Source organism: Podarcis raffonei, chromosome 4 (assembly GCF_027172205.1).
Source record: "Podarcis raffonei isolate rPodRaf1 chromosome 4, rPodRaf1.pri, whole genome shotgun sequence".
NCBI classification, from domain to species: Eukaryota; Metazoa; Chordata; class Lepidosauria; order Squamata; family Lacertidae; genus Podarcis; species Podarcis raffonei.
The window spans coordinates 8746159-8772366 of NC_070605.1; the positions used below are offsets into that span (position 1 = coordinate 8746159).

Below are 26208 nucleotides of genomic sequence, written 5' to 3' on the forward strand. Positions count from 1 at the left end.
ATCCAATGGAGACAAATAGCACGGAAAGAAATACACATCAAATCCAGGCTGAGTGGCTCTGAATCAAAAACTCAATTTTCTAAGTGCGCCAGTCCAGCCTATGGATTCCAAAACCTCCTAGGAGGAATTGAGCCATGAGAAGTGAACCAAGCAGAGGGCCTTCTCGGTGGTGGCGCCGTCCCTGTGGAACGCCCTCCCATCACATGTCAAGGAAATAAGCAACTATCTGACTTTTAGAAGACTCTTGGAGGCAGCCCTGGATAGGGAAGTTTTTAATGCTTGATGTATGACTTACTGTTTTTATATTTAGTTGGAAGCTGCCCAGAGGTGGCTGGAGCAACCTGGTCAGATGGGCGGGGCACAAATTATACAAATTATAGCATTATTAGTATTATTGCAAAATGGGATGCGGGTGGCGCTGTGGGTTAAACCACAGAACCTAGGACTTGCTGCAGAAGGTCAGCGGTTCGAATCCCCGTGAAGGGGTGAGCTCCCGTTGTTCAGTCCCTGCTCCTGCTAACCTAGCAGTTCGAAAGCACGTCAAAGTGCAAGTAGATAAATAGGTACCGCTCTGGCGGGAAGGTAAACAGTGTTTCTGTGCGCTGCTCTGGTTTGCCAGAAGCGGCTTAGTCCTGCTGGCCACAAGACCCGGAAGCTGTACGCCGGCTCCCTCGGCCAATAAAGCAAGATGAGCGCCACAATCCCAGAGTCGGCCACAACTGGACTTAATGGTCAGGGGTCCCTTTACCCTTTACTTTTTTATTATTGCAAAGCTGAGTGTCAAACCTTTACCATTTGGCTTCAAAATCTGAGTTCTGGTCTGAAATGTGGATTATGAAACTCAGTTTTATGATGTAAGTTGCCTTTGGTCTTTTTATAAAGTGGAGGGGTAAGATGGAGGAATTTTAATTTTTGTACCTAATTCATCAGATATGAGGTCTGGGTGAAATTTTCTATCTCTAAGACCTAATCTAAAACTCTTCAATCTAAACAAATATTTTCTTCTTCTTTGGCAATCGCTCGCACCTGAGTAAGATTGTCTTCCATGAACGCGATCTTAACAGTGAGTCTGTAAGTGACTGTGGAGGCCAATTCTGGATCCACACATCCTTCCACAGTGGGGACAAAGGTTTCCGGGTGGGAGTTGATCACGGTGAGGGTTTGCCAAGCGTGCCTTCCTCTTAGCACGTTTCTCCCTTGCATCCTGAGTTCGTGTCTTCATAGCCCAGGACACCTTTGGTAAAGGCTGTTCTCCAACTGGAGCGCTCGCAGGCCAGTGTTTCCCAATTGTTGGTGTATATACTACATTTTTAAAGATTTGCCTTGAGACAGTCTTTAAACCTCTTTTGTTGACCACCAGCATTACACTTTCCATTTTTAAGTTTGGAATAGAGTAGTTGCTTTGGAAGACGATCATCAGGCATCCGCACAACATGACCAGTCCAATGAAGTTGATGTTGAAGAACCATTGCTTCAACACTGGTGATCTTTGCTTCTTCCAGTACACTGGTATTAGATCGCCTGTCTTCCCAAGTGATGTGTAACATTTTTCGGAGACACAGTTGATGGAATCTTTCGAGGAGTTGGAGCTGGTGTTTATAAGTGGTCCATGTTTCACAGGCATATAGTAAGTTTGGTAGTACAATTGCTTTGTAAAGAAGCATTTTGGTTACCCTGCGAATGTCCCGGTCCTCAAACACTCTGCACTTCAATCAGGAGAAAGCTGCACTCGCAGAGCTCAGGCGGTGCTGGATCCCAGCATCAATGTTGGCCCTTGTGGAAAGATAACTGCCCAGGTAGGAGAAGTGATCAACTTTTCCCTAAGTTACACCATTGAGTTGGATTTCTGGCGCAGAAGAAATGTTGTTTTGTGCTTGCTGGTGCAGCACTTTGGTTTTTTGGATGTTGAGCAACAGACCAAGCTTTTCATAAGATTCTGTGAAGATATTTAGGATGGTTTGGAGGTCATCCTCTGAGTGTGCATACACTACGCTGTCATCAGCATACTGAAACTATATGACGGAAGTTACAGTAACCTTACTCTTTGCTTTCAGCCTACTCAGATTAAAGAGCTTTCCATCTGTACAATATATGATTTCTACTCCGGTGGGGAGTATTCCTTTGACAAAGTGTAGGATCATGGCAATGAAAATAATAAATTGAGTTGGGGCGATAACAGTACCCTGTTTAACACCTGATCCCACTGTGAATGGTTCATTTTGAGAGCCACTGTTATCTGTGATTGTTGCTGTCATATTATCATGAAGGAGCAGAATGAAGTTTACAAATTTATCTGGGCAGCTAATTTTCAGAAGGACAGTCCACAGGGCATTACAATTTACAGTGTTGAAGGCCTTAGTCAGGTCAATAAACACCATATACAGGGGTTGGTTTTGCTCTCTGCATTTTTCTTGACGCTGCCAAGAAGAGAAAATCACGTCTACTGTCCCCCTGGAAGGTCTAAAACCATTTTGGGATTCAGGAAGGGTAGCCTTGGATTGATAATTTTGACATCCCTAAAGCCTGCTGGGATCTCCTCTCTCCCGATGAGCTTGTGAAGTTGTTGTGCAAGTTCAATTCCACCCACTTTGAAGACTTCAGCAGGTATCCCATCAAGTCTGCTGGCTTTGTTGTTGTTCATTTGGTTAATAGCCGTACACAACTCTCCCAGATTTGGAGATACTGTGAGCTCATCTCTTAATTTGTTTTTGTGGAATTTGTGAGGGAAGTTGCATTTAAGGAGATGCTGGTAATGTTCTTTCCAGTGCAGTGCAATAGCTTTTAGGAGTGTGGTACCGTCTGTAGGGGACGAGGGTGGCGCTGTGGGTTAAACCACAGAGCCTAGGACTTGCCGATCAGAAGGTCGGCGGTTTGAATCCCCGTGATGGGGTGAGCTCCCATTGCTTGGTCCCTGCTCCTGCCAACCTAGCAGTTTGAAAGCACGTCAAAGTGCAAGTAGATAAATAGGTACCACTCCGGCGGGAAAGTAAACGGCGTTTCCGTGCGCTGCTCTGGTTCACCAGAAGTGGCTTAGTCATGCTGGCCACATGACCTGGAAGCTGTACGCCGGCTCCCTCGGCCAATAAAGCTCAATGAGCGCCGCAACCCCAGAGTCGGTCACGACTGGACCTAATGGTCAGGGGTCCCTTTAGCTTACTGTCTGTTGAGCATAAGGGGCATATGTCATGATTTATAGGCCCACAGATGGTCTTTGTGGCTTTAAAGAAACTCTGTGCACCATGAGTGTCAGCTAAGTGCTGGATCTCGTGAGCTTTTTTATCCACCAGGTGTTCTTTAGTTCTCTGGTTCTTTGAAGCTCAGCCTTCGCATTGTCATAGGGTTTTTCCTCAGTGGCGCAGTTTCTATCTCTTTGCCAGATCTGAAAGGCTTTCCTTTTCTTGTCAAGAATGTGTTCAATCTTACTGTCATTCTCATCAAACCAATCCTGGTGTTCCTTGATTTGGTATTTAATAGTTTTTTACAGGCTGCAATAATGGATGTTTTTAGCTTGGTACAGTGTTCCTCAATGTTATCAGAGAATTCCGAAAGCAGACGGTCCTTTGGAAACAATCCCGCTTAATGAGATCTTGAAGGGCTCGAGTATTCATTTTGCGCCTTGGTTTCCCTTCCTGAAGTCTGCGTTGAGGTACAATCTTGATAGCCATTGTGGAGCGTATTAATCAGTGATGTGTCCAGAAGTCATACACACTCATCATAGCTCTGTTCACACATCTTGGCAATCTTCAACTCAGACAATCACATAAGGGGTGCCAGTGGTTCGACCAAGGGCACCTCCATGTTTTAAATTTGTCGAAAGAGTGTGTTGGCAATAACAAGGTTGTGCGCTGCACAGATAGTCAAGAGTAGTATTTCATTGTGGTTGCTGTTGCCAATTCCTTCTTTCCCAATAGTTCCAGGCCACAGATCGACATCTCGCCCAACTCTTGCATTAAAACAGGCATAGGCAAACTCGACCCTCCAGATGTTTGGGACTACAACTCCCATGATCCCTAGCTAACAGGACCAGTGGTCAGGGATCATGGGAATTGTAGTCCCAAAACATCTGGAGGGCTGAGTTTGTCTATGTCTGCATTAAAATCACCCAGGGGGGTAATTTTATTCTCCTTAGGCGTCTCTGATAGGATAGCATCCAGCTGAAAACGCTTCTTTTCTTTAATGTCTTCATCAGCATCCAGTGTCGGTGCATAAGAAACACTATGTATGTGTTTATAAGGAGATCTTACTCTTGGTTCGAGCTATCAGCTATATTCCTGTCTTAGGGGAAGTTGGGGGTATTGAGTGGAGACATGAGGTGCTTCTCCTTCACTTCAGAGGAGGGGACACTAGTTTGACATCTTGCCCCTCCCCCAAACCTTTTCCCCACCCTTGGCAATGCTCACTGGGAGGTGGTCTGGCTTCCATAATGCATGGCCTATTCATCTGGTTATTGGAATGCCAGCGTTCTCCCAATTCTTTTTAAATCGACGATGCAACTGTGCACGCAACATGTGCCTCTGGTCAACCCGACAACCTCCGGACTTCCAACTCGCACCAGACCAATCAGGCGAAGTTTGGCAAAGGCGGGTTTAATGTGATCCAGAGGCAGAGCTCTCGCCTCAGAGCATGAAGGCTGCAATCTCACACACTTACCTGGGAGTAAGCACCGCTGAAAGTCAGCGGGACGTACCTCTGAGTAAATACACAGAGGACTCGGCAGCCGAGAGGTTCCTTGCAGATCAAGCAACGGTTCGCCTCCTTCAGGAATCTTTGCAGGAAACCCGGCGACTGTCCCATGGTCAGCTGGTGAAATGCAGTCCGCTTTCTCTCCAGCCCTCAACCATGTTCACGATGAGTCTAGCGGGGATCTAACTTTGTTCAAGGTTTTAAGGACGGCCCTTCAACCTGCCTGCGGAGACCTTTCGGTCTCTGAGGCAAATTTACCCTTCTCACAACGGAAGATTATGAGCTCGATTAAATTAAGCGACGCTAACTGTTCAACTCGCTGCCTCCCTCCACAAACGGTAGCTAGGTTTTCTTTTTTAAAAAACAAAAAACACAACCACAACAAATAAATCATAAATACTGTACAAGGTAGAAGACCAGGGTGTTGCAAACTCCTGCCCACCCATCCCCTGACAACATGGAGTACGGTTGCCCTGGTAACGGACGAGGCCTCTGTGGTGCGGCCTGTGCGGGGTTGGTGGGGAAAGCTGCTCAATATTGCACAATTATCCTGTCAAGATTCTTGTATTTTGTCTCTGCTGCCCCACTCCCCCATCAAGAGCGGGCTTTCTCCATGCCCAACCTCTTTCCCCTTCCTTCTCAGCAGAGACAAACTCCAGCCGCCATCTTGGGTAGCGGCCATCATCAACACTGCAACCCGACACAGCCTTACATCTTCGAACACTGATGTGCGGAAACAACCCTACGGTTATCACAACTGAGCCCAGACGCAGGGGTGTCTCTGACCGTGACAAGGGCCCCAAACCACTCTCCATCCCACCATCCCAATCTCTTTGGAAATTGCTCAGAAACAGTGTCAGTCCGCCTCCCCATTCCCCTCCTTTCTGGAGCAGCTCCTCCTCCTAGCCGCCAATAAATAAAGATAATTTATACACAAACAGACCCCCCCACCCCACCCCCCAAGTTATCTGGATGCTGGCGGCGGTGTGCCTCGCAGAAGTTGGCAAGACGATGGTGCGCAGTGTCTGGTTCTGGTGAGCGGTTCTTGCATGAATGAAAGGGTGCCATTGAGTGGAGTAGCTCTGCATCTGTATCCGATGGAGGAAGGCGAGGAGAAACCAAAGAGGGGGCGGAAAATGATTGTGTTTGTGTTTGGTGAGAATGGGGGAAAGTTGCCCCAGCCATCTGGACTCGAGGGCCTCAGCGGACGAAAACGGGAGACACGACGACATTCAACAACTCCTCGGCTGAGCTGGGCGTTTCTAACCAAGCAGCACACACAGAGCAGACAATTCTTTCCTAAGCAGGGTTGAATTCCTAAATGGTTTCTCTCTCTCTTAGTCCCATTTGAATGGGGCTTGGCGCATAGGGGTGGCTGCACCTAATCTCTCCTCCTCTCTCTCACTGAGCGCACCCCCTCCCACATACTCAAGACACAGCAGCAAGCGCGAGTCGTGCAACATGGATTTGCGTTCTGGAGGTTCCGCACGCGGCCCGTCCCAAGGCGCGCCGCTAACTCCGCGAGGCGGATCCAGAAAGGCGACCCTGCGCACGAGACATTCAGGGTGGGAGATGAGACACGGGGATGCGTCCGTGTGGGGACGGCAAGGACGGGACGCAATCTCTCTCTCTCTCTCGGCTTCTCTCCCTCCGGAGGGGTCCGCCCTGTTCCTCATCTCGCTCGTCAGACCCTCCAGAGGAGCAGGTGGTTTGTGCTATCATCCCTCCCCACTGTCTCGCTGCTGCTGGTGAGCCGGAAGTCCTCGTACCCGTCGCCGCCGCTAATGATGAGCATCTTGGACTTGGGGGGCCTGTGCCTCGTGGAGTCCCGTTTCTCCAAGTCGTTGGACTTTTCTGTACCTAGAAGCGGGGAGGAGAGTGAGTCATATTTCTTTCTGCACCTGCATAACCCAAATTCTGCCACCGGGACAAAGTATGCACCCTATGTAGATTTGTAAGCATGTATGCATAGATGTAGGGACGCGGGTGGCGCTGTGGGTAAAACCTCAGCGCCTAGGACTTGCCGATCACATGGTCGGTGGTTCAAATCCCCACGGCGGGCGGGGGGGGGGGGCTCCCGTCGTTCATTCCCAGCGCCTGCCAACCTGCCAACCTAGCCTGCCAACGAAAGCACCCCCGGGTGCAAGTAGATAAATAGGTACCGCTTTATAGCGGGAAGGTAAACGGCGTTTCCGTGTGCTGCGCTGGCTCGCCAGATGCAGCTCGCCACGCTGGCCACGTGACCCGGAAGTGTCTGCGGACAGCGCTGGCTCCCGGCCTATAGAGTGAGATGAGTGCACAACCCTAGAGTCTGGCAAGACTGGCCCGTACGGGCAGGGGTACCTTTACCTTTACCTATGCATAGATGTACAGTGGTACCTCGGGTTAAGAACTTAATTCGTTCCGGAGGTCCGTTCTTAACCTGAAACTGTTCTTCACCTGAAGCACCACTTTAGCTAATGGGGCCTCCTGCTGCCACCGCACCGCCACCACATGATTATCTAGTGCAGCCCCCTGCAATGCAGACGTCGCGGCTGGAGAATCCCTGACGGACACCTTTCCTGCTCAAATGGAAAACCCGATGGTTATCTCACCCCAGGCTGCCCCTTCTGCCTCGTCTTACTCGAACCCACCTGGATCCCTGGGCAGGGGAAAGAGGATGTCGAAACCTTCCGGCAGCTCGATGGATGTGAGGAACCGGACGTGGCCTGTGTGTCCCTGGGAGAGGCCCACCGGCGATGGCGGGGTCTTCAAGGAGGTGGCGTTGGACATCATGGGCAGAGTCAGGACCACCCCAGCGCTGGTGCCGATCCACAGCAGGTCTTTGCAGGCCAGGATGGCGGTGATCCTCAAGCAAGCCGCCTTGTGCTGGCGGATGATGGCATCTGAGCCTGCGAATCCAAGGCGAGTGGTTCATGCAAGTCCTTAGATGGTTCTTTCCCCAACCTGGTTTGGACTACAACTCCCACCAGCCCACCCTGCCAGCACCGCCCACTGGGTAGCAACCATAGCTGTCAAGTTGCAGGTTTGAAAATAAGGGACCAGCAGCCTCAAAAATAAGGGATCAGCAGCCAAAATAAGGGATTTTCAAACACAGGTATGTTCGACTTCTGAGCCCCTCCGAGCCAAAGGCAGAAAGCCCAGCCAGCGGCCAAACGAAGCCTCAAGCGGTGGTTCCCACAGTGCAGCAACCCGGCAAAGGGGATGCAGCAAGGAAAAACACCGTCACCTCTCCGCTGGGAAGCGCTGAGCAAAGGCGAGTCCCGAGGCAACGCGGCCGATTTGATTGGCACAAGGCATGCAAGCTCCACCCCCCAGTCGTTCTTAGACTTCTTATTGGATGAGCAACGCAGCCAAGCAACACAGTTGGAGCCTCCCTCCTCCCTGGCCGGCAGGGAGGGAGGGAGAGGAGCTGCTTCCTTTGAAACCCGGGAAACTTAAGAGACATCATCAATAAGGGACAGCAGCAGGACACAGTGTTTTGGGATTTTCCCGTCAAATAAGGGACTTTCCCGCCAAATAAGGGACAGTTGACAGCTGTGGTGGCAACATCCGCAGAGCACACAGGTTAGGAAAGGCCACCTTAGACCAACTCAAGAGATGATTCTGTTTCTGAGATTGAGGCGGTCCTTGGCTTCCTGTGTTAGTAAAGCAGTTCTCCCCCATTCCCACCCACCTGACGTGACATTTTTCACTGTGTGTCAAGGTTGCTTCAGATACAGGCTGGCACTCAAGATGCAAGGTCAAGCAGAAAAGTTAACTTTTTATTCAAGGAAACAGCCTACAAGGGCAGGAATACCTCCTTTGCAGGACTGGCCCCTATGAAACAGTTGCTAGGACTGATGATCATTGCCTCCTATTTCCCCATGTCTCCTTCTCCCCAGCCAGATGTTCTCCAAGCAGCCTTAAACTTCACTTGTGGTGGTGGGAACCTGTGCTATCTATCATCTATCTATCTATCTATCTATCATCTATCTATCTACCTATCTATCTATCTATCATCTATCTATCTATCTATCTATCTATCTATCTATCTATCTATCTATCTATCTGCCTATCTGCACATACACACACACACACACACACACAGAGTCATACCTCGGGTTACAGATGCTTCAGGTTGTGTTTTTTCAGGTTACGAACGCGCCAAAACCCAGAAGTACTGGAACGGGTTACTTCCGGGTTTCGGCGGTCGAGCATGCGCAGAAGCGCCGAATCACAACCCGGGCATGCGCAGACACAGCGCTGCGGGTTGCGTACGCTGCGGGTTGCGAATGTGCCTCCCGCACGGATCATGTTTGCAACCCAAGCGTCCACTGTGTGTGTGTGTGTGTGTGTGTGTGTGTGTGTGTGTGTGTATATATATATATATATATATATATATATGGTTTTTCAAATAATTTTTTTTACAATCACAAACATACAACATATAACATAAAAGCAAGAATCTCCTGGACTTCCCTCTTCCCCTTTGTGGGTCTTATTACTAATCACCTCTTCCTGCATCTTTTATAATAATCCAAATCTTTTATATCTCCGTTATACCCAAAACTCATCATTAAACTACGCTGCTGCTGCTGGGAACCTGCACTCTTTGTTCTGCTGCACACACAGCTCTCTGTGGCCTCGGAGACAAGAGGGGAGGGGAACTTCTTGCAATAGCTCCTGGGATGCTTCTGCAGCCTCTGAACTTCATCAGCTACGTCTGAACTTCTTTCTTCACTGGCTCTTCTTGCTCACCAAAGCCTGTTGCCTCTTCAGAAAACCAACCATTCCTCCCCTCCTTCCCCTTCTGACTTGTCCTCTGTGTCCACCACTCCCTGGGCTCTGAGCCTTCCTCCTTTGAGGCTTTCCCTAGAGGGGTTCCTCATCCTCCAGCCAGTCCCTGACACCATACAACGGCAAAGGAGTTGGGGAAAAGGGCTGTGGAGCACAGGCAAGGAAGAAGAGCATACTGGATCAGGCCAACAGTCCATGTAACCCAGCATCTTGCTTTCACAGCGGCCAGCCAGATGGCAGGGGGAAACCAGAAAGCAGGATTTGATCTCAAGGGCCCTCTCCCCTGTCTTCATCTTGGCTGTTAAGTCATCCAGGCAAACCTTTCGGCCTCCATGCCCACCCCAACATACACACAACACCCCAACATACACACCTGCAATATGAGGTTGAATCCTGACAGAAGTACTGTTTTGGGGGTACGGGTGGGTGTGGGGGACTCCCTGGTCCTGAATGGGGTAACTGTGCCTCTGAAGGACCAGGTGCGCAGCCTGGGAGTCATTTTGGACTCACAGCTGTCCATGGAGGCGCAGGTCAGTTCTGTGTCCAGGGCAGCTGTCTACCAGCTCCATCTGGTACGCAGGATGAGACCCTCCCTGCCCGCAGACTGTCTCGCCAGAGTGGTGCATGCTCTGGTTATCTCCCGCTTGGACTACTGCAATGCGCTCTACGTGGGGCTATATTTGAAGGTGATCCGGAAACTACAACTAATCCAGAATGCGGCAGCTAGACTGGTGACTGGGAGCGGTCTCCGAGACCACGTAACTGTTACGAAAAAGGAGCAATGCAGAAGCAAGCACCAGGTGGCTGGAATGGTAAACAGGAAACTGATGTTATTGGATTGTCCCGTGGGAAACTGGGACTGTCTGTAAAGTGCTCTGAGAGCCGGATGTTACCTCAGAGCAGCACATGACCCTGTACTGGAAGTACATGGGTGGGGTTTTATTCTCTCTCTGCAGTGGGAAGCAGAGTGTGCAGACATGTTTTCTCTGTACTGCTGAAAGACAGAAATAAAGACATGTAGATATATTTCTGTCTGTCTCTTTCCCCCCCCCCCTGGGAATGGAGGTGGGGGAGGACTGGTGTGTTCTCTTCACGTTGAGGAGAATCGCCGATTGGAGACCTCCTTTGATCTTGCCGGGAGTCGCAGACGGGAGGTCATAAGGAATCAAGCCGGGCACCTGGAGGGTGGCCAAATTCCTCTGGACTAAGAGCTAAGCTGGAGGCTCTGACTTTTGGCTTGATCCCGACAACTGGTAGCAGACCGATGGTTATCAGATCTGTGAGAATCTGCATGAGAGGTGAGAGGTCGATGAATCATTGCCATCCTCTGCACCTAAGGAGATAAAGAAAAGCGTCTGCCTGCAGCCAGAAGCTGAAACAGACAGCTGAACACCGAGAGGAGTGTGTTTCAAGGCAACGGAGCGCCAGAAAAGGTATGCAGCATTTCGGGCAAGAGAGAATGAACGCAGAAAGGCTTATTTTCTGGTTCACAAGGAAGAGCTGCGTTTGAAAAAAACAAGCTCTGAGGGCAAGCTTGCATACCAGGAATTCCTGTGGTTTAGATAAGGAATTCCGTCCTGAGCAGGTTGCTAGGCAACGTCTGCCAGTTAAAGAATGGCTAAAAAGAGCCTGGGAAATCGAAAGTGTATCTGCGCAGCTGTGCAAGGGTTTTGAAAAAACAGCCCAAAGGCAAGCCTGCCAGTGAAGCAGTAAACAAAAACTTTTGGAGTTTTACTGGCTTGAAAAGTGAAAGCTGGCTTGAGATTGAGTGTAAAGCTGACCCTTGGATTCAGCATGGATGCCAAGAAGGGGGGAGTGCCCCTGGGTGCCGTGGTTCTAGAAGAACACAGCCGGCATGCTGCACTGGAAGTAAAGGACAGGGGGAGGGAGGAACGGAGTTCTAATTCCCCCACCGATGAGGCTACTGGAGAGAATGCTGTAGCTTTGAATGTTGTCCAGTGTTACAGTTGTGGACAGGCTGGGCATCTTCAGCGGAGCTGTAAGAAGCCACGTCAGCCAAAAGGAGCGAAGGGCCGCTCGGCAAAGCCTGAGGCGTCAGGCAAAGGTCGTACCAAGCCTATGGTGGAACCTGCAAAGGCTTTGATGGCGAAAGGAACCACGCCAGATGTTGGGAACTCGTTTGTTATTGACACTGGATGCACGTTTCATATGTCCCCACACAGAGAACTCTTTTCAACGTTTAAGAAGCAAAGCTTCACTGTGACACAGGCCAATGGTCAGGAGCTAGAAGCGGCCGGCGTGGGGACTGTCTATCTAAAGAGTCTGGACTTGACAATAAACAATGTTTACTTGGTTCCTGAATTGAAGTTCAATCTGCTGAGTGTTTCGCAGATTGCGAAGAGAGGACTGAAACTGTCCTACGATGCTGAGAGCTGCGAGATCTACAAAGATGGAGAGTTATATCTTTCAGCCAGGGAGAAGGATGGACTTTATTTGTTGACTTTTGCACAAAGTGATTACATGGAATGTAATTCATCTGTGTCTAACCAAGTTTCTCTTGCAGGTGTGAGCAAGAAGAAGACCGGAGTCAACAGAGCATTTCAGCGGGTGTATGCTGATGTGATTGGTCCTCTAGAACCATCTAGAGGCAATGCAAGATATTATCTTGTGTGTGTGGATCATTTCTCTAACTATGTCTGGGTTTATGTGTTGAGAAAGCCAAAGGAAGCCTTGGAGAGGTTTCAGGAGTTTTGTGACAAAGTTAAGAGTATGCATGATGCTAACGTTGATTGTCTATTCACAGACAAGAAGCAGATTTTTCTCTTACAGGATTTCCAAAGGTTCCTGCAGAAGAAGGGGATAAGACACAAGGTTGCTGTTTCAGCGGAAGCGTGGAACAGGGGTGTCTGTGTACGGGTGAACAGAGAATTGCAAAAGGGGATGGAAGCGCAATTGCTAAGTTCACATCTGCCACATGAGTACTGGGCCGAGTCTCTAATGTCGTTCTGTTATACGAGAGTGAGAAAGGTTTCAAAAGAGTTGGGAAGTTCTCCTTTTGAGAAACTGTTCCACAGAAAACCTTCTGTTGCCCATTTCAAGGTTTTTGGGTCTCATGTGAGAACAGAAGCTCCAGGTGGAGTAAAGAATGCCAGAGGCATTTTTGTGGGGTATGAAAAGGGTCTCTACAGAGTAATTTTGTCTGAATCTGGTCAGGTGATTCTCACAAAATTTCTAGAGTGTTCCTGAACAGGAGAGAGTGACAGTACACACATTTCCCACTGAAGACGATTCAGATGGTGATGATTTCACTGATTACAGCTGTACTGAAAGTGATGACACTGATAGCTCGGAGAGCTCAGTTGTCACAGTCATTGAGAGGAAGTCTCACACAATAGATAGGCCTTCACAACTGAAGGATGAACCACTGTTTACCATTGGAACTAGTTCTCCAAAGAGTCCTGAAACTGGACCAGTGAGCAGAGAGGATCAGCACCTCATACGTAGGTCTGAGAGAGTTACAAAGGGTCAACCACCCAAGAGGTACTCAAAAGAGTTTGCTAACTTAGCTGTTGCATGTGTTGCTGTTGTAAACAACCGAGGACAGGTTGGAGCTGTGTCTAAGTCAGAGACAAAGACACAACAGAGAGTTGCTAGCCAAGGTAATGCAGATGCACTCATTCCTTGGAAACCAGACAACCAGAGAGGTACACTGGGGAAACCAGTGGCGGGGAGTTCCAAGGGTGGAACTGAAACAACAGGGGAGTGTTATGTGTATAACAACTGTTTGTTTTCTTCTCTGGATCATGCTTTGCTTGCTGCAACACGCATTGATTCTTGTGGGGGAGGATGTTACGAAAAAGGAGCAATGCAGAAGCAAGCACCAGGTGGCTGGAATGGTAAACAGGAAACTGATGTTATTGGATTGTCCCGTGGGAAACTGGGACTGTCTGTAAAGTGCTCTGAGAGCCGGATGTTACCTCAGAGCAGCACATGACCCTGTACTGGAAGTACATGGGTGGGGTTTTATTCTCTCTCTGCAGTGGGAAGCAGAGTGTGCAGACATGTTTTCTCTGTACTGCTGAAAGACAGAAATAAAGACATGTAGATATATTTCTGTCTGTCTCTTTCCCCCCCCCCCCGGGAATGGAGGTGGGGGAGGACTGGTGTGTTCTCTTCACGTTGAGGAGAATCGCCGATTGGAGACCTCCTTTGATCTTGCCGGGAGTCGCAGACGGGAGGTCATAAGGAATCAAGCCGGGCACCTGGAGGGTGGCCAAATTCCTCTGGACTAAGAGCTAAGCTGGAGGCTCTGACTTTTGGCTTGATCCCGACAGTAACACTGGTCTTGAAGGACCTACACTGGCTCCCAGTACGTTTCCGAGCACAAGTCAAAGTGTTGGTGCTGACGTATGAAAGCCTCGGCCCATATAGAGCATCTCCACCCCCATTGTTCAGTCCGGACGCTGAGGTCCAGCTCCGAGGGCCTTCTGGCAGTTCACTCCCTGCAAGAAGTGAGGTTACAGGGAACCAGGCAGAGGGCCTTCTCGGTGGTGGCACCCGCCCTGTGGAACGCCCTCCCATCGGATGTCAAGGAAATGAACACCTGACTTTTAGAAGACATCTGAAGGCAGCCCTGCTTAGGGAAGTTTTTAATGTTTGATGTTTTATCGTGTTTTTAATATTCTGTTGGGGCTGGGGAAACCCAGCCAGATGGTTGGGGTATAAATAATAAAACTATTATTATTACTATTATTGACTCAAACCTCTGACCAACACAATCTTGAAGAAATATGTGGCAATGACGCACGAAGGAGGCTCAAAGGTTTGGGTCATTGCAAAACAACCCCCCTGTCAAAAAAACACCCCCATCCCCAATTCATCTGGCAGTTCTGATGCCCCAACAGAAACCGGAGAGGGGCAACAGAATTCAATGGGGAGGGGGAAAGATTCCTTAGAATTCCCTGCTGGTTAGTGTAAGTGTTCTCATATTGCAGGTGTCTATGTTGGGGTGTTGTGTGTTATGTTGGGGGGTGCGTGGAGGCTGAAAGGTTTGCCCGGATGACTTACCCGTATTTTTTGCTCTATAAGACGCACCAGACCACAAGACGCACCTAGTTTTTGGAGGAGGAAAACAAGAAAAAAATATTCTGAATCTCAGAAGCCAGAACAGCAAGAGGGATCGCTGCGCAGCGAAAGCAGCAATCCCTCTTGCTGTTCTGGCTTCTGGGATAGCTGCGCAGCCTGCATTCGCTCCATAAGACGCACACACAATTCCCCTTACTTTTTAGGAGGGGAAAAGTGAATCTTATAGAGCAGGGGTGTCTAACTCAAATTCATCGGGGGCCGCATCAGCAGTTTGGTCACCCTCAAAGGGCCAGTTGTATCTGTAGGACTTACAGTACAGGAGAGAAGGGTTCAGGCAGCTGTTGGATCTGTCACATCACAGGATGGCATGCGCTCAATATAAAAACAAGTGGAGGTTTCCTGAATGCATGTAAAGTGGAGGTTTCCTGTGTAGAACGGCCGGCGCCACTAGAGGACAGACGTTCTCTGGCTTGTAGGCTGCCGCGCATGCGCTGAAGAGGCGGCTTTCTTGTGTCAAAAAAAAAAAAAAGTGAGAATAAAAGGTGAAGGCTGGCGGCCGGTGGCGGCTACACGGGCCACATGACGAGGTCTGGCGGGCCGGATTTGGCCCGCGGCCCTTGTGTTTGACACCCGTGTTATAGAGCAAAAAATACGGTACCTTGTACAGCCAAGATGAAGACAGATGCCAAAAGAACTATAGGAGGCAAAAATGCAAAATGATGCCAGGAGTACAGTAATGTTGTTTTACGAGGTTCCGTGCCCATCGTGTTTCGGTGAGTCATCTTCTCCAGGCAAAGATGACACCGAGGACTAAATTAAGAATGTTAATGCAATAACCTTATGTAAGGCTTTTAATGCAGCGCTCTTAATATAGTTCCTGTGGTCATCCCACATTTCCCCCCTGCAGAATGCGACAAGGCAAAACACGCTGGCCGTGCCATGTTATAAAATCCAATTATCCTCTTTTCTTGTTTCGTTTGGGTGGTTTTCTTCTCATCCTTTATGCTGCCAACCCCACCCGAAATCTCAACCAGAGATTGGCTGACTACCACTTTAGTATCCTCAGAGACGCAAGGAGCTCAAAGTGACTGCAGAAGGGGGTTTCCCTTCCCACAATATCCCTGCGAGGTAGGCCAGGATGGAAGACAGTGACTGCCTTAAGGTCACACGCTTCCATGACTATGTGGGAATTGGAACCCAGGTCTGATTGCTCTAAGCCCAACCCTCTACTTAGCTGCTACATTTTGTTGGCTACCCAGGAGATATTTTCACAAATGTATGGCATTTTGACTTCAAACCCAGCTCAGTTTTTGGCTTCTATAACTGTTTCCCTGAGTTTATTCTAGACCAGTGTTTCCCAAACCTGGGTCTCCAGCCGTTTGGGGACTACAATCCCCACCATCCCTGACTACTGGTCCTGGTAGCTAGGGATGATGGGAGTTGTAGTCCAAAAAAAAGCAGCTGAAGACCCAAGTCTGGGGAACCCTGTTTTAGACACTTACCGCACCTCAAGAGCCAAGAATCTGTAGCTCAAAGGTACAGCATCTACCCTGAATGGAGATCTTGAAGCCCTGCACAGCCATTGCCAGTCAAAGCAGACCAGGCTCCCCCAACCTGGTGCCCTCCAGATGTTTTGGAAACTATAACTCCCACCAGGAGCTGTAGTCTGAAGCACCGGCGGGGAGACCACTTTGGGAAAGGCTGAGCCAAAAGGACCAATGGTCTTATTCAATATAGGACAGTTTCCTATTTTTCCAAGCCTGGTGTTTGAGGGGAAAGGCAAAGCCACGATTAGCAGAGGGGGTGGGGGGGAACTAGCAGGGTTTCCCACTGACCATGGAAATGTCACCCTTAGTCGACCTCTGCCTGCGAGTTACATCCATCTCGCCAGAGTCTTAAAAAACTGGGTGCCTCCAAGTCATTCTCAGGCGTCAAGAGACGTGGCAGAATCGAATGCCTGGGAAGAGGCTGACTCTGGAGATGAAGGAATGCCATTCCATAGGGAGCCAGAGTCTGACTCTGGAGACGAGGAAAGGCAGAAAGAGCAGGAGTGGGTTAGTTTAATCCTCCTCCATCGAGAGTTCCCAGACTCAGATAGAGCAGAACTCGGAAAGCTTGCAGGCAGAGGGAGGGGAGGAGATAGATGACATTGAGGGTGTTGCTACGCAACCAGGAGGGTGGCAGCGTTTGGAGGGATCTTCGTTTGATAACGGGGGGGGGGGATGTCTACCCACCTTCTCCCCGAACCAGAAGACCTGAAAGGGTTAAAATGCAACAGAAGTGCAAGAGAGGAAGGACTGGACTTTGGCACCTTTTGCGCTGCGAAAGGGGCGGAGACTCAGAGCGACCAACTCGTAGCAGAGAACGGCAGGCACGGATGCAAATTGTAAATAAACATGCCCTAAAACAGTCAGAGACTCATTCATTCTGATTGGAGCGTGCTTTCCAGCCTCAGATCGTGACATCAGGACTTGCCAAAGCGCTGGGTCTCTCACCTGCCAACATCTTGTGGACCGGAGGCGTGACGTCGACTTCGGCCAGCTGGTCGTAGCTGGAAGGGTGGTAGAGCCTCACCTGGGCGCTGCCCTGAAGGGTGACCCAGACCCCCGCCGAGGAGCTCACCATGCAGGTGAGGCTGCGGTTGCTGTCCTGCCCGACGTGAAAGGAGTGCTGGGGAAGAGAAGAAGTCAGGCTGAAGCCGTGTGGAACAGAGGGAATCCCCAACGCTCTGAACGGGGGACCACCTCTCCCAGGGTTTCCCCCCAGTGCAGAAACCTGACCTCAGATGATGGCAGCTAGCGGGGCGTTGTGGTCCAGGGAACGTGGTCCCCCTTGAACCGGTGTGATGGCCTGGGAATCTGATTCAGAGGCTGAACCGGAGGAATCCCAGCCTGCACAGGAGTCCCCGCCTCCAGGGCCGGCTGAGCTGGGGCTGGGGCTTGAATCTGAAGGGCCCTCACCTGTGCCAGATCCTCAGGAGCAGACACCAGATGAATCCACTCTGGCTCCGGAGGTGATGGAGGACCCATTGCCTGCAGGTGCTCCTCTCCCAGCTCTGTCAGGAGAAGGCGAGGCTGCCTCTGGGTCCGGTAACCCTCGAGCCTCTCCTGAGCTGCAGAGGCTCAGGGCAGAGAGACGGAGGGAACTAGGTTCTCTTAGGAGGGGTGCTCGCCTTAAGGCCAGGAGAGGCAAGTCACCTGTGGGCCGGGACCGCCCTAGGCCCCAGAGGAGATAAAGGCCAGTCAGCCCAGTCCCAGGTTGCGGGAGCAACGACGTTGGAAACCTGTTTCTGCCAGCACAAAGAACCTGTTTTTCTGGAGTTCCCGACCACGCCCAGCTTCTTGCTTTGGACCCTGCTTCCCCCTTGGTGGACAGTCTCCAGACCCTCGGCCCAGGACCGGGCTTTGACCACGCCTCACAGTAACCCCCCCCCCCCGGGACCAGCACAACCACACTCACTGAGCTGCTTATCTCAAAGCGGTCCATGTTTGCTGTTTCGCTGTGTTTTTTCTATTCTGTGGGAAGCTGCCCAAAGGGCAGCTGGGGCAACCCAGTGTCAGGGACTGGACTCAAGAGGACGAGATGGAGGAGGAGAACACAAACCCCTTTCTCCCAACGCTGCAGGAGAAGAGGGAGACAGTTTGATTTACAGTGGGGCTTTGAGGTGGTTGCTGAACAACTTGGTGGATTTCTGGCTGAAACATCGGCTCTGGATCCATTCCAGTCCAGCTTCCGCTCTGGTCATGGGACTGAGACGGCTCTGGTCACCCTAACAGATGATCTCCGCAGGCAGCTGGATCGAGGCGGGTCGGGGCTGCTGATTCTTTTAGACCTGTCAGCAGCCTTCAACATGGTCGATCATGAACTTCTGGACCACTGCCTCGCCGACGTGGGGATCCAGGGCACAGCCCTTCAATGGCTGCGCTCGTTCCTTTCGGGTCAGGGACAGAAGGTGGCGCTTGGGGGGGAACTGTTGTCGCGCCACTCGGTGTGTGGAGTGCCACAGGGTGCGATACTCTCCCCGATGCTTTTCAACATCTTTATGCGCCCGCTCGCCCAGCTTGTCTGGAGTTTTGGGTTGGGCTGCCATCAGTATGCTGGTGACACCCAACTCTTATCTGTTGATGGATGGCCATCCTGACTCAGCCCCAGACACACTGACCAGATGTCTGGAAGCTGTGGCTGGATGGTTACGTGGGAGCCAGTTGAAGTTAAATCCTTTGAAGACAGAGGTCCTTTGACTGGGTAGGGACGATATGGGATTGGGGGGGCAACTCCCATCTCTTGCGGGGGCCCAATTAGTGCCAGCACCGTCCGTTAAGAGTTTGGGTGTAATCTTCGACACTTCCCTTTCTATTTCTATGGAGACAGGTTGCAGCTATAACAGAGGCGGCATTTTTCCATCTCCGCCAAGCTAAGCAGTTGGCTCCTTACCTCTCTCGCCCTGACCTAGCCACTGTGATCCATGCAACAGTCACTTCCAGGCTTGATTATTGTAACTCACTCTACGTGGGGCTGCCCTTGAGACTGAACCAGAAACTCCAGCGGGTGCAGAATGCTGTGACAAGACTCCTCATGGGGTCCTTGCCGCGGGTTCACATTCATCCAGTGCTTTACCAACTGCACCAGGCTCCCGGTGGAGTCCAGGGTCAGGTTTAAGGTGCTGGTTTTAACCTTTAAAAAACCTATACGGCCTAGGATCCTCGTACCTACGGGACCGCCTCTCCTGGTATGTCCCACGGAGGACCTTACGGTCTTCAAATAAAAACGTCTTGGAGATCCCGGGCCACAGGGAGGTTAGGCTGGCCTCAACCAGAGCCAGGGCTTTTTCAGCCGTGGCCCCAATCTGGTGTAATGCACTGTCACAAGAGACTAGGGCCCTGCGGGACTTGACATCTTTCCACAGGCCTGCAAGACGGAGCTGTTCCACCAGGCCTTTGGCCAAGGCACAGTCTGACCCCCTCCTTCTGTAATCCTCATAGAACTCTAACCCAATGGTTGTCATTAATTTGATTCTGAATTGATTTTAAAATATTTTTTAATTAATTGACTGTGTTTTTATGTACACTGTGCTATTTTTACTTGTTGTTAGCTGCTCTGAGCCCGGCTTTGGCCGGGGAGGGCGGGATACAAATAAAAATTTATTATTATTATTTATTATTGAGGTCACAGCGCAGAGACCGACAAACAAAGGAGTTGGGACGTGCTAGAAGAAAGTGAGTGGGTGGGAATCGCGACAGGGCAGCCAGCTGACACGTTGTCACTGGAGAGTATTTCTGAACCCCCTTCTCCCAGAACTTGGTGTAAATTAAGAGTGCGGGAACAATGGAAGCAGAGACCTTTGGCTACAAACAGCCACCGTAAGGGGGGTCGTTGTTGTAAGGAATGTGGGAGGAGGAGCCCAGTTTGGAGCAACACCATGTTAAGGCTTGTTGCGTACTTTTGTCGCTCCCTCATAGGATTGAAAAAAACTAACAACTCCCTTGTTTCCTCCGTACCTCCTGCTGCAACGAAGATGTGCTAAGGACGACAACACGGTTCTGGCATCCGCACCAAAGTTTGCCGCCCACGGCCACCATTTTGGTCACAGGGTTGCCAGGAGAGCCCAGAGAGAGGGATTTGGAGTTCTGAGAGTCCCAAAAGCGTCCTGGAAAAGAGAGAGAAAGAAGGGGAAATATGATGTCAGAGGTTTCTCTTCTCCTTCACAGAATTTAAACATGCCGGAAAATAAGGTGAGGATGGAGGCTACGGAGATTCCAAAGGAGCAGAAAAGACTTTTCATGTATGCAAGGGATGCTATTAGAAAGAAGATAAAGTCCCTACCAGAGAAGAAGGGCTAACTAAGCTGTTGGACTATGCCGAAATGGCAAAACTGACCAGAAGGCTCAGGAACCATGAAGACAAAAGTTCCAAGGAAGAATGGGAAATATTTATAATTTATTTAAGAGACCACTATAGGCAAATGAAAACATTAGCAGGATTTTAACAACACTTGTAATGTAACAAATATGTTGGATAATATGGATAGACTTAAAATATGGATGATGAAATAATATGCACCTGAAAATGCTGATAATAGGGCCCATGGTGGGAAGTCTAGAGCGTCAAAGAAATCTCTTAATGTGTATATTTGCTTGGTATTGTTATAACGCTTGTAAAAGCAAACAATTTTATTTATTTTTTTAAAAAAGAGAATGGAGTGTCATAAAACGCTGAAAGGGCAGAAAGGGCGGCAGCATCTTGGACTCTGGCTGGTGTGTTCCAGCTCTGTGTTCGCATCCACGTGGAAAGTCCCCGCAACAGAAAACTAGCGCACCAGGGAGAAAGATGCCATTCTGCCTCTTCACCTGCTACGTTGGTTTTCCATCTGAAAGTTTGGGGCGTAGAGGGGCGCTCCAAAATGTGATTATCCCACCCAGTCTGGTCTACCGGCTCATTCTAAAGCAGGGTTTGGCAACCCAGTGCCCATGGGCGCCAGGGTGCTCTTGGAAGCTTCTACAGGTGACCCAGACTCCAAGCTTTTACTTTTTCTTTTTAAAGTCTCTAACAGCCCTCCTTGAAATAAAGCTACAGTTCAAAATGTGCATGTACCTTCCAGGCGATTTCTGTGAAATGGGAGCAAGTGACCACCTTGTGTATTTTTCCTGGTGCTGAGGAATGCTCCCTGTTGCTATGAGACAGCATCAGTGTGTCCGGGGATGGGCTACTCCCACCAAGCACCGCTATAAGCTCCAGCGAGCATTCACACATAGGTTTTTAAACCTTTTGTCACTGCTTATTCTCTAAGCCTGTGACTTCTAGGCCCAGAGGGTCACACCAACTGAGTGCTCCTCCTATGCAGCCATGTGGCCAGGCACAGTATTTTTCGCTCCATAAGACGCACCTGACCATAAGACGCACCTAGTTTTTAGAGGGGGAATGCAAGGGGAAAAAATCCTTTAAAGGGAGCGCTGAGCAGAACCTGTATACATCCCAGGCTCTGCTCAGCGCTCCCTTTCACGAGCCGTCACGGGCTGCCCTTCTCCCTCCTTGGGGAAAAGCCCCCAAGAGCCGCACACACGCTCCACGCGGCTCTTGGGGGCTTTCCCATGAGGTGAGGGAAGGGACAGAGGGGCTAAGCCAGAAGCTAGGACAGCAAGAGGGAGCGCTGCGCAGCGACCCCTCTCGCTGTTCTGGCTTCTGGGATAGCCGCACAGCCAGCATTCGCTCCATAAGACGCACACACATTTCCCCTTACTTTTTAGGAGGGAAAAAGTGAGTCTTATGGAGCAAAAAATACGGTAGGTGTTTTGCTACAGCTGCTCTCATTTCCAGCATTAGAGCCTTCCTGAAAGCATCTTCACGGTCAAAGAACTCACCGGCTTCTCTCTGGTAGGCAACGAGCTCTCCGTTCGCCAGCGATACAAACACCTGATTATCTAGATACCTGTGGGGGAAAAGCAATGGGCTTTACAACATCAGCTGGAAATCAAATAAGTGGCATAATAATAATAATATTTTTATTTATACCCCGCCCTTCCCGGTTCAAAAATCGGGCTCAGGGCAGCTAACAACAAATTTAAAACACTTCATTGTAAAAGCAGCATAAGATACAGTATAAAAACATGAATAGCAATAAAATTCAAACTTCAGAAATCAATTTGGGGGAAATCCATCTAATAAGCATTAGATAATCCCCAGGGCTAGCTGGCTGAATTGGTCCTACTTGGGCCAGCGAGGAGGCCAGGGGAGAATTAGCTGTGGGGTCTCAGAGCGGGTGATCTTCATAAAAGGGGAGGTGGAGGGAAGAGAAGGGAAATAAAAGATCAGGCTGAATTCAAATTAAAGGCCAGGCGGCATAGCTCTGTCTTACAGGCCTGACGGAAGGAGGTTAAATCCTGCAGGGCCCTGGTCTCCTGGGACAGAGCATTCCACCAGGTCGGAGCCATCACTGAAAAGGCCCTGGCCCTGGTGGAGGATAGTCTGACTTCCTTAGGGCCCGGGACCTCTAAACTTAAGGTCCTCTGTGAGCTAAGCAAAACTCAGGGTCACCCATGTCCATACTGATACAGCAACTCCTTATTTAATCATGAATGGCGATTAATATTGGGGACGACGACACCTTTTTGCTTAAAAGCATTAATTTCCCATGTGAACTAACTGATTCAGAGCTTGGTCATTCTGGGATCCGGGAGCAAATGCCATTGCAAATGTTTTCCACCCATCTCTGTTTGATGCTAGAGGGAGGAGGGCGAGATTGCCCTGGGCTAGATGCTTCCTCATCTCCATCACTTTAACTTTAGCAACTGCTTAGTTTTGCAGAAGTAAATACCGTATTGGCCCATATATAAGCCGCACCTGAATATAAGCCTCACCTTTAAAATTCAAAGGGGAAAAAGAAAAGAAAAAGACAATACCCGAATATAAGTCGCTCCCTTAAAATCCTGCAGGCAGTCACACCCGTTCAGCCTTAGCATATGTCTGTTTTAGCAGCAATATCGTAAAAGCCAATTTTTGTAAGGTCACAAATTTAAGCAGCGCTTTAACTTTTCACAGTCGGAATTTGGGGGAAAAGTGAGGCTTATATTCAGGCCAATACAGTACAATATGTACTTCTTGGTACGATTAACTCAGCAGCAAAGTCACATGACTGTGACCAGGAAGGCCAAGACCTTAGCAAGACCTGCGTCTGGGCTGTACCCCTTCATCTTGAAGGTGAGGGCTCACACGACTAAATACGGACCTCCTCATTTCCTGCTTTTTAAAAATAAATTGTTCTGGTTTTTGCGAGTCGAGGGTGGAGCAAGGACCCTGAAACCCCCATTGACTCACTACTGAAAATTGTATTCAGCCACTTTTGGATTTTGCAATTTAAGCAAACCGTTAAGCAAACACAAATTTTCAGCCCTGTGGTCTAAAAAGGTGCTTTAAAACGAAAGCTGGGTTTCTCAAGAAGCTGGATTCTGTGCTCACATACACTCTGCATTTCAGCTGAAGCTCCACTTACAAAATGCACGTCACAGAGGCCGAATGTTGCATCTTCATGCTATTCTTCCTGTTTCGGATGTTGTCCGAGGACTGGTAGACATGGATGCTGCAAATCAAAGAGAATGGAAGCAGGAGTGAGACTCTGGCTGGTTTGTAGGGAGAAAAAACTGTGCTTTGCTGACTTAGCAAACTAATGCCAGTGTACTGGAAGAAGCAAAGATCACCAGTGTCAAAGCGATGATTCTTCAACATCAACTTTGTTGGACTGGTCATGTTGTGCGGATGCCTGATGATCGTCTTCCAAAACAACTAGTCTATTCCAAACTTAAAAATGGAAAGCACCACTCTGGGCACCACAGTTCAAGAAGGACACTGACAAACTGGAACGTGTCCAGAGGAGGGCAACCAAAATGGTCAAAGGCCTGGAAACGATGCCTTATGAGGAACGGCTAAGGGAGCTGGGCATGTTTAGCCTGGAGAAGAGGAGGTTAAGGGGTGATATGATAGCCATGTTCAAATATATAAAAGGATGTCACATAGAGGAGGGAGAAAGGTTGTTTTCTGCTGCTCCAGAGAAGCGGACACGGAGCAATGGATCCAAACTACAAGAAAGAAGATTCCAGCTAAACATTAGGAAGAACTTCCTGACAGTAAGAGCTGTTTGACAGTGGAATTTGCTGCCAAGGAGTGTGGTGGAGTCTCCTTCTTTGGAGGTCTTTAAGCAGAGGCTTGACAACCATATGTCAGGAGTGCTCTGATGGTGTTTCCTGCTTGGCAGGGGGTTGGACTCGATGGCCCTTGTGGTCTCTTCCAACTCTATGATTCTATGATTCTATAATGCTGGTGGTGAATGAAAAAGGTTTAAAGACTGTCTCAAGGCAAATCTTTAAAAATGTAGTATAAACACCAACAATTGGGAAACATTTGCCTGCGAGCGCTCCAGATGGAGAACAGCCTTTACCAAAGGTGTCCTGGGCTTTGAAGACACGAACTCAGGACGCAAGGGAGAAACGAGCTGAGAGGAAGGCACGCTTGGCAAATCCACATCATGATCAACTCCTGCCCGGAAACCAATGTCCCCACTGTGGAAGGATGTGTGGGTCCAGAATTGGCCTCCACAGCCACTTATTGACTCATTGTTAAAACCGTGTTCATAGAAGTCAATCTTAATCGGCTACAAGAAGAAGACTCTGCTTTTGAAATATAAATTCCTGGAATCTAGCCTTCCTTGGCTGCAGGCCTGCGGCCAAAGAGATCTTATGGATTTGCTAAGACACAGCACTGACTTTCAATATTCGATGACAGATCCTTCCCACTCTGTGTTAGAACACCTTTTGACATTCCATGACATCACAGCAGCCAAACCAGTAGCTAAGGGAGCTTGCCGAGAGCTGACAAGTTTTAGCTTGTTATATAGGGAGAACTGGCCACTGCGCCCATCACCTCCTGGCAAATAGAAGGGGAAGAAATGGAGGCAGTGAGGGATTTTACTTTCTTGGGCTCCATGATCACTGCAGATGGTGACAGCAGTCACAAAATTAAAAGACGCCTGCTTCTTGGGAGAAAAGCAGTGACAAACCTAGACAGCATCTTAAAAAGCAGAGACATCACCTTGCCAACAAAGGTCCGTATAGTTAAAGCTATGGTTTTCCCAGTAGTGATGTATGGAAGTGAGAGCTGGACCATAAAGAAGGCTGATCGCCGAAGAATTGACACTTTTGAATTATGGTGCGGGAGGAGACTCTTGAGAGTCCCATGGACTGCAAGAAGATCAAACCTCTCCATTCTGAAGGAAATCAGCCCTGAGTGCTCACTGGAAGGACAGATCCTGAAGCTGAGGCTCCAGTACTTTGGCCACCTCATGAGAAGAGAAGACACCCTGGAAAAGACCCTGATGTTGGGAAAGATGGAGGGCACAAGGAGAAGGGGACGACAGAGGGCAAGATGGTGGGACAGTGTTCTCGAAGCTACCAGCCTGAGTTTGACCAAACTGCGGGAGGCAGTGTAAGACAGGAGGGCCTGGCGTGCTCTGGTCCATGGGGTCACAACAAAATAGGGAGAAAGAAAAAGTCTAAATAATTTCAAGGTGCAGTCTGCCTACCAGCCATCCTCTGTCCCCAGCCACATGGAACTCTGATAGGCCTCTGGGTCGATGCTCAACAGGTCCTCCAGGCTGCCTCTGGTGAATGACCCTCGACTTGACCGCCTCAACGCCCGGCCGTCCATGGGGCTGTCGCTGTTCTGGGCGAAAGTGGTGGCAATGGGAAGGAAGCCAGCAGGGTCCTGCTCCTCTTCCGAGCTGGTTGTCTCGGCCGTTGCGTCTTTAGAGCTCGGGATCTCCTCATCTGGAAAACGAGAGGCGAAGGGAACTAGCAAGGAACCTTCAAAGTCAAGGAAGGCCCCTGGCTTGGTTATTGAAACCTAACAGTTCATTTTCAGTTCTAAACCCAATTTATTTGCTGCCAAATGCACATCTAATCTAGACTGTTAGTACAGTGGTACCTCGGGTTACATACGCTTCAGGTTACAGATGCTTCAGGTTACACACTCCGCTAACCCAGATATAGTGCTTCAGGTTAAGAACTTTGCTTCAGGATGAGAACAGAAATCGGGCTCTGGCGGCGCAGCGGCAGCAGGAGGCCCCATTAGCTAAAGTGGTGCTTCAGGTTAAGAACAGTGTCAGGTTAAGAACAGACCTCCGGAACAAATTAAGTACTTAAACCGAGGTACCAC

General features: G+C 49.5%; 1 protein-coding gene across 1 annotated transcript in view; it reads right to left on the minus strand.

Moving 5' to 3' along the window:
• Positions 1 to 5070: 5070 nt before the first annotated feature.
• ARHGEF17 (Rho guanine nucleotide exchange factor 17) overlaps positions 5071 to 26208 on the minus strand; it is a 191264-nt gene continuing 170126 nt past the window's right edge. Inside the window, exons 15-21 of the mRNA XM_053385410.1 lie at positions 25577 to 25820; positions 23495 to 23581; positions 21867 to 21934; positions 20007 to 20155; positions 17004 to 17178; positions 7317 to 7574; positions 5071 to 6543 (exon numbers count right to left, since the gene is read on the minus strand). Coding sequence (XP_053241385.1) covers positions 6368 to 6543; positions 7317 to 7574; positions 17004 to 17178; positions 20007 to 20155; positions 21867 to 21934; positions 23495 to 23581; positions 25577 to 25820 — 1157 coding nt within the window. The 3' untranslated portion in view covers positions 5071 to 6367. The remainder of the gene's footprint in view (positions 6544 to 7316; positions 7575 to 17003; positions 17179 to 20006; positions 20156 to 21866; positions 21935 to 23494; positions 23582 to 25576; positions 25821 to 26208) is intronic.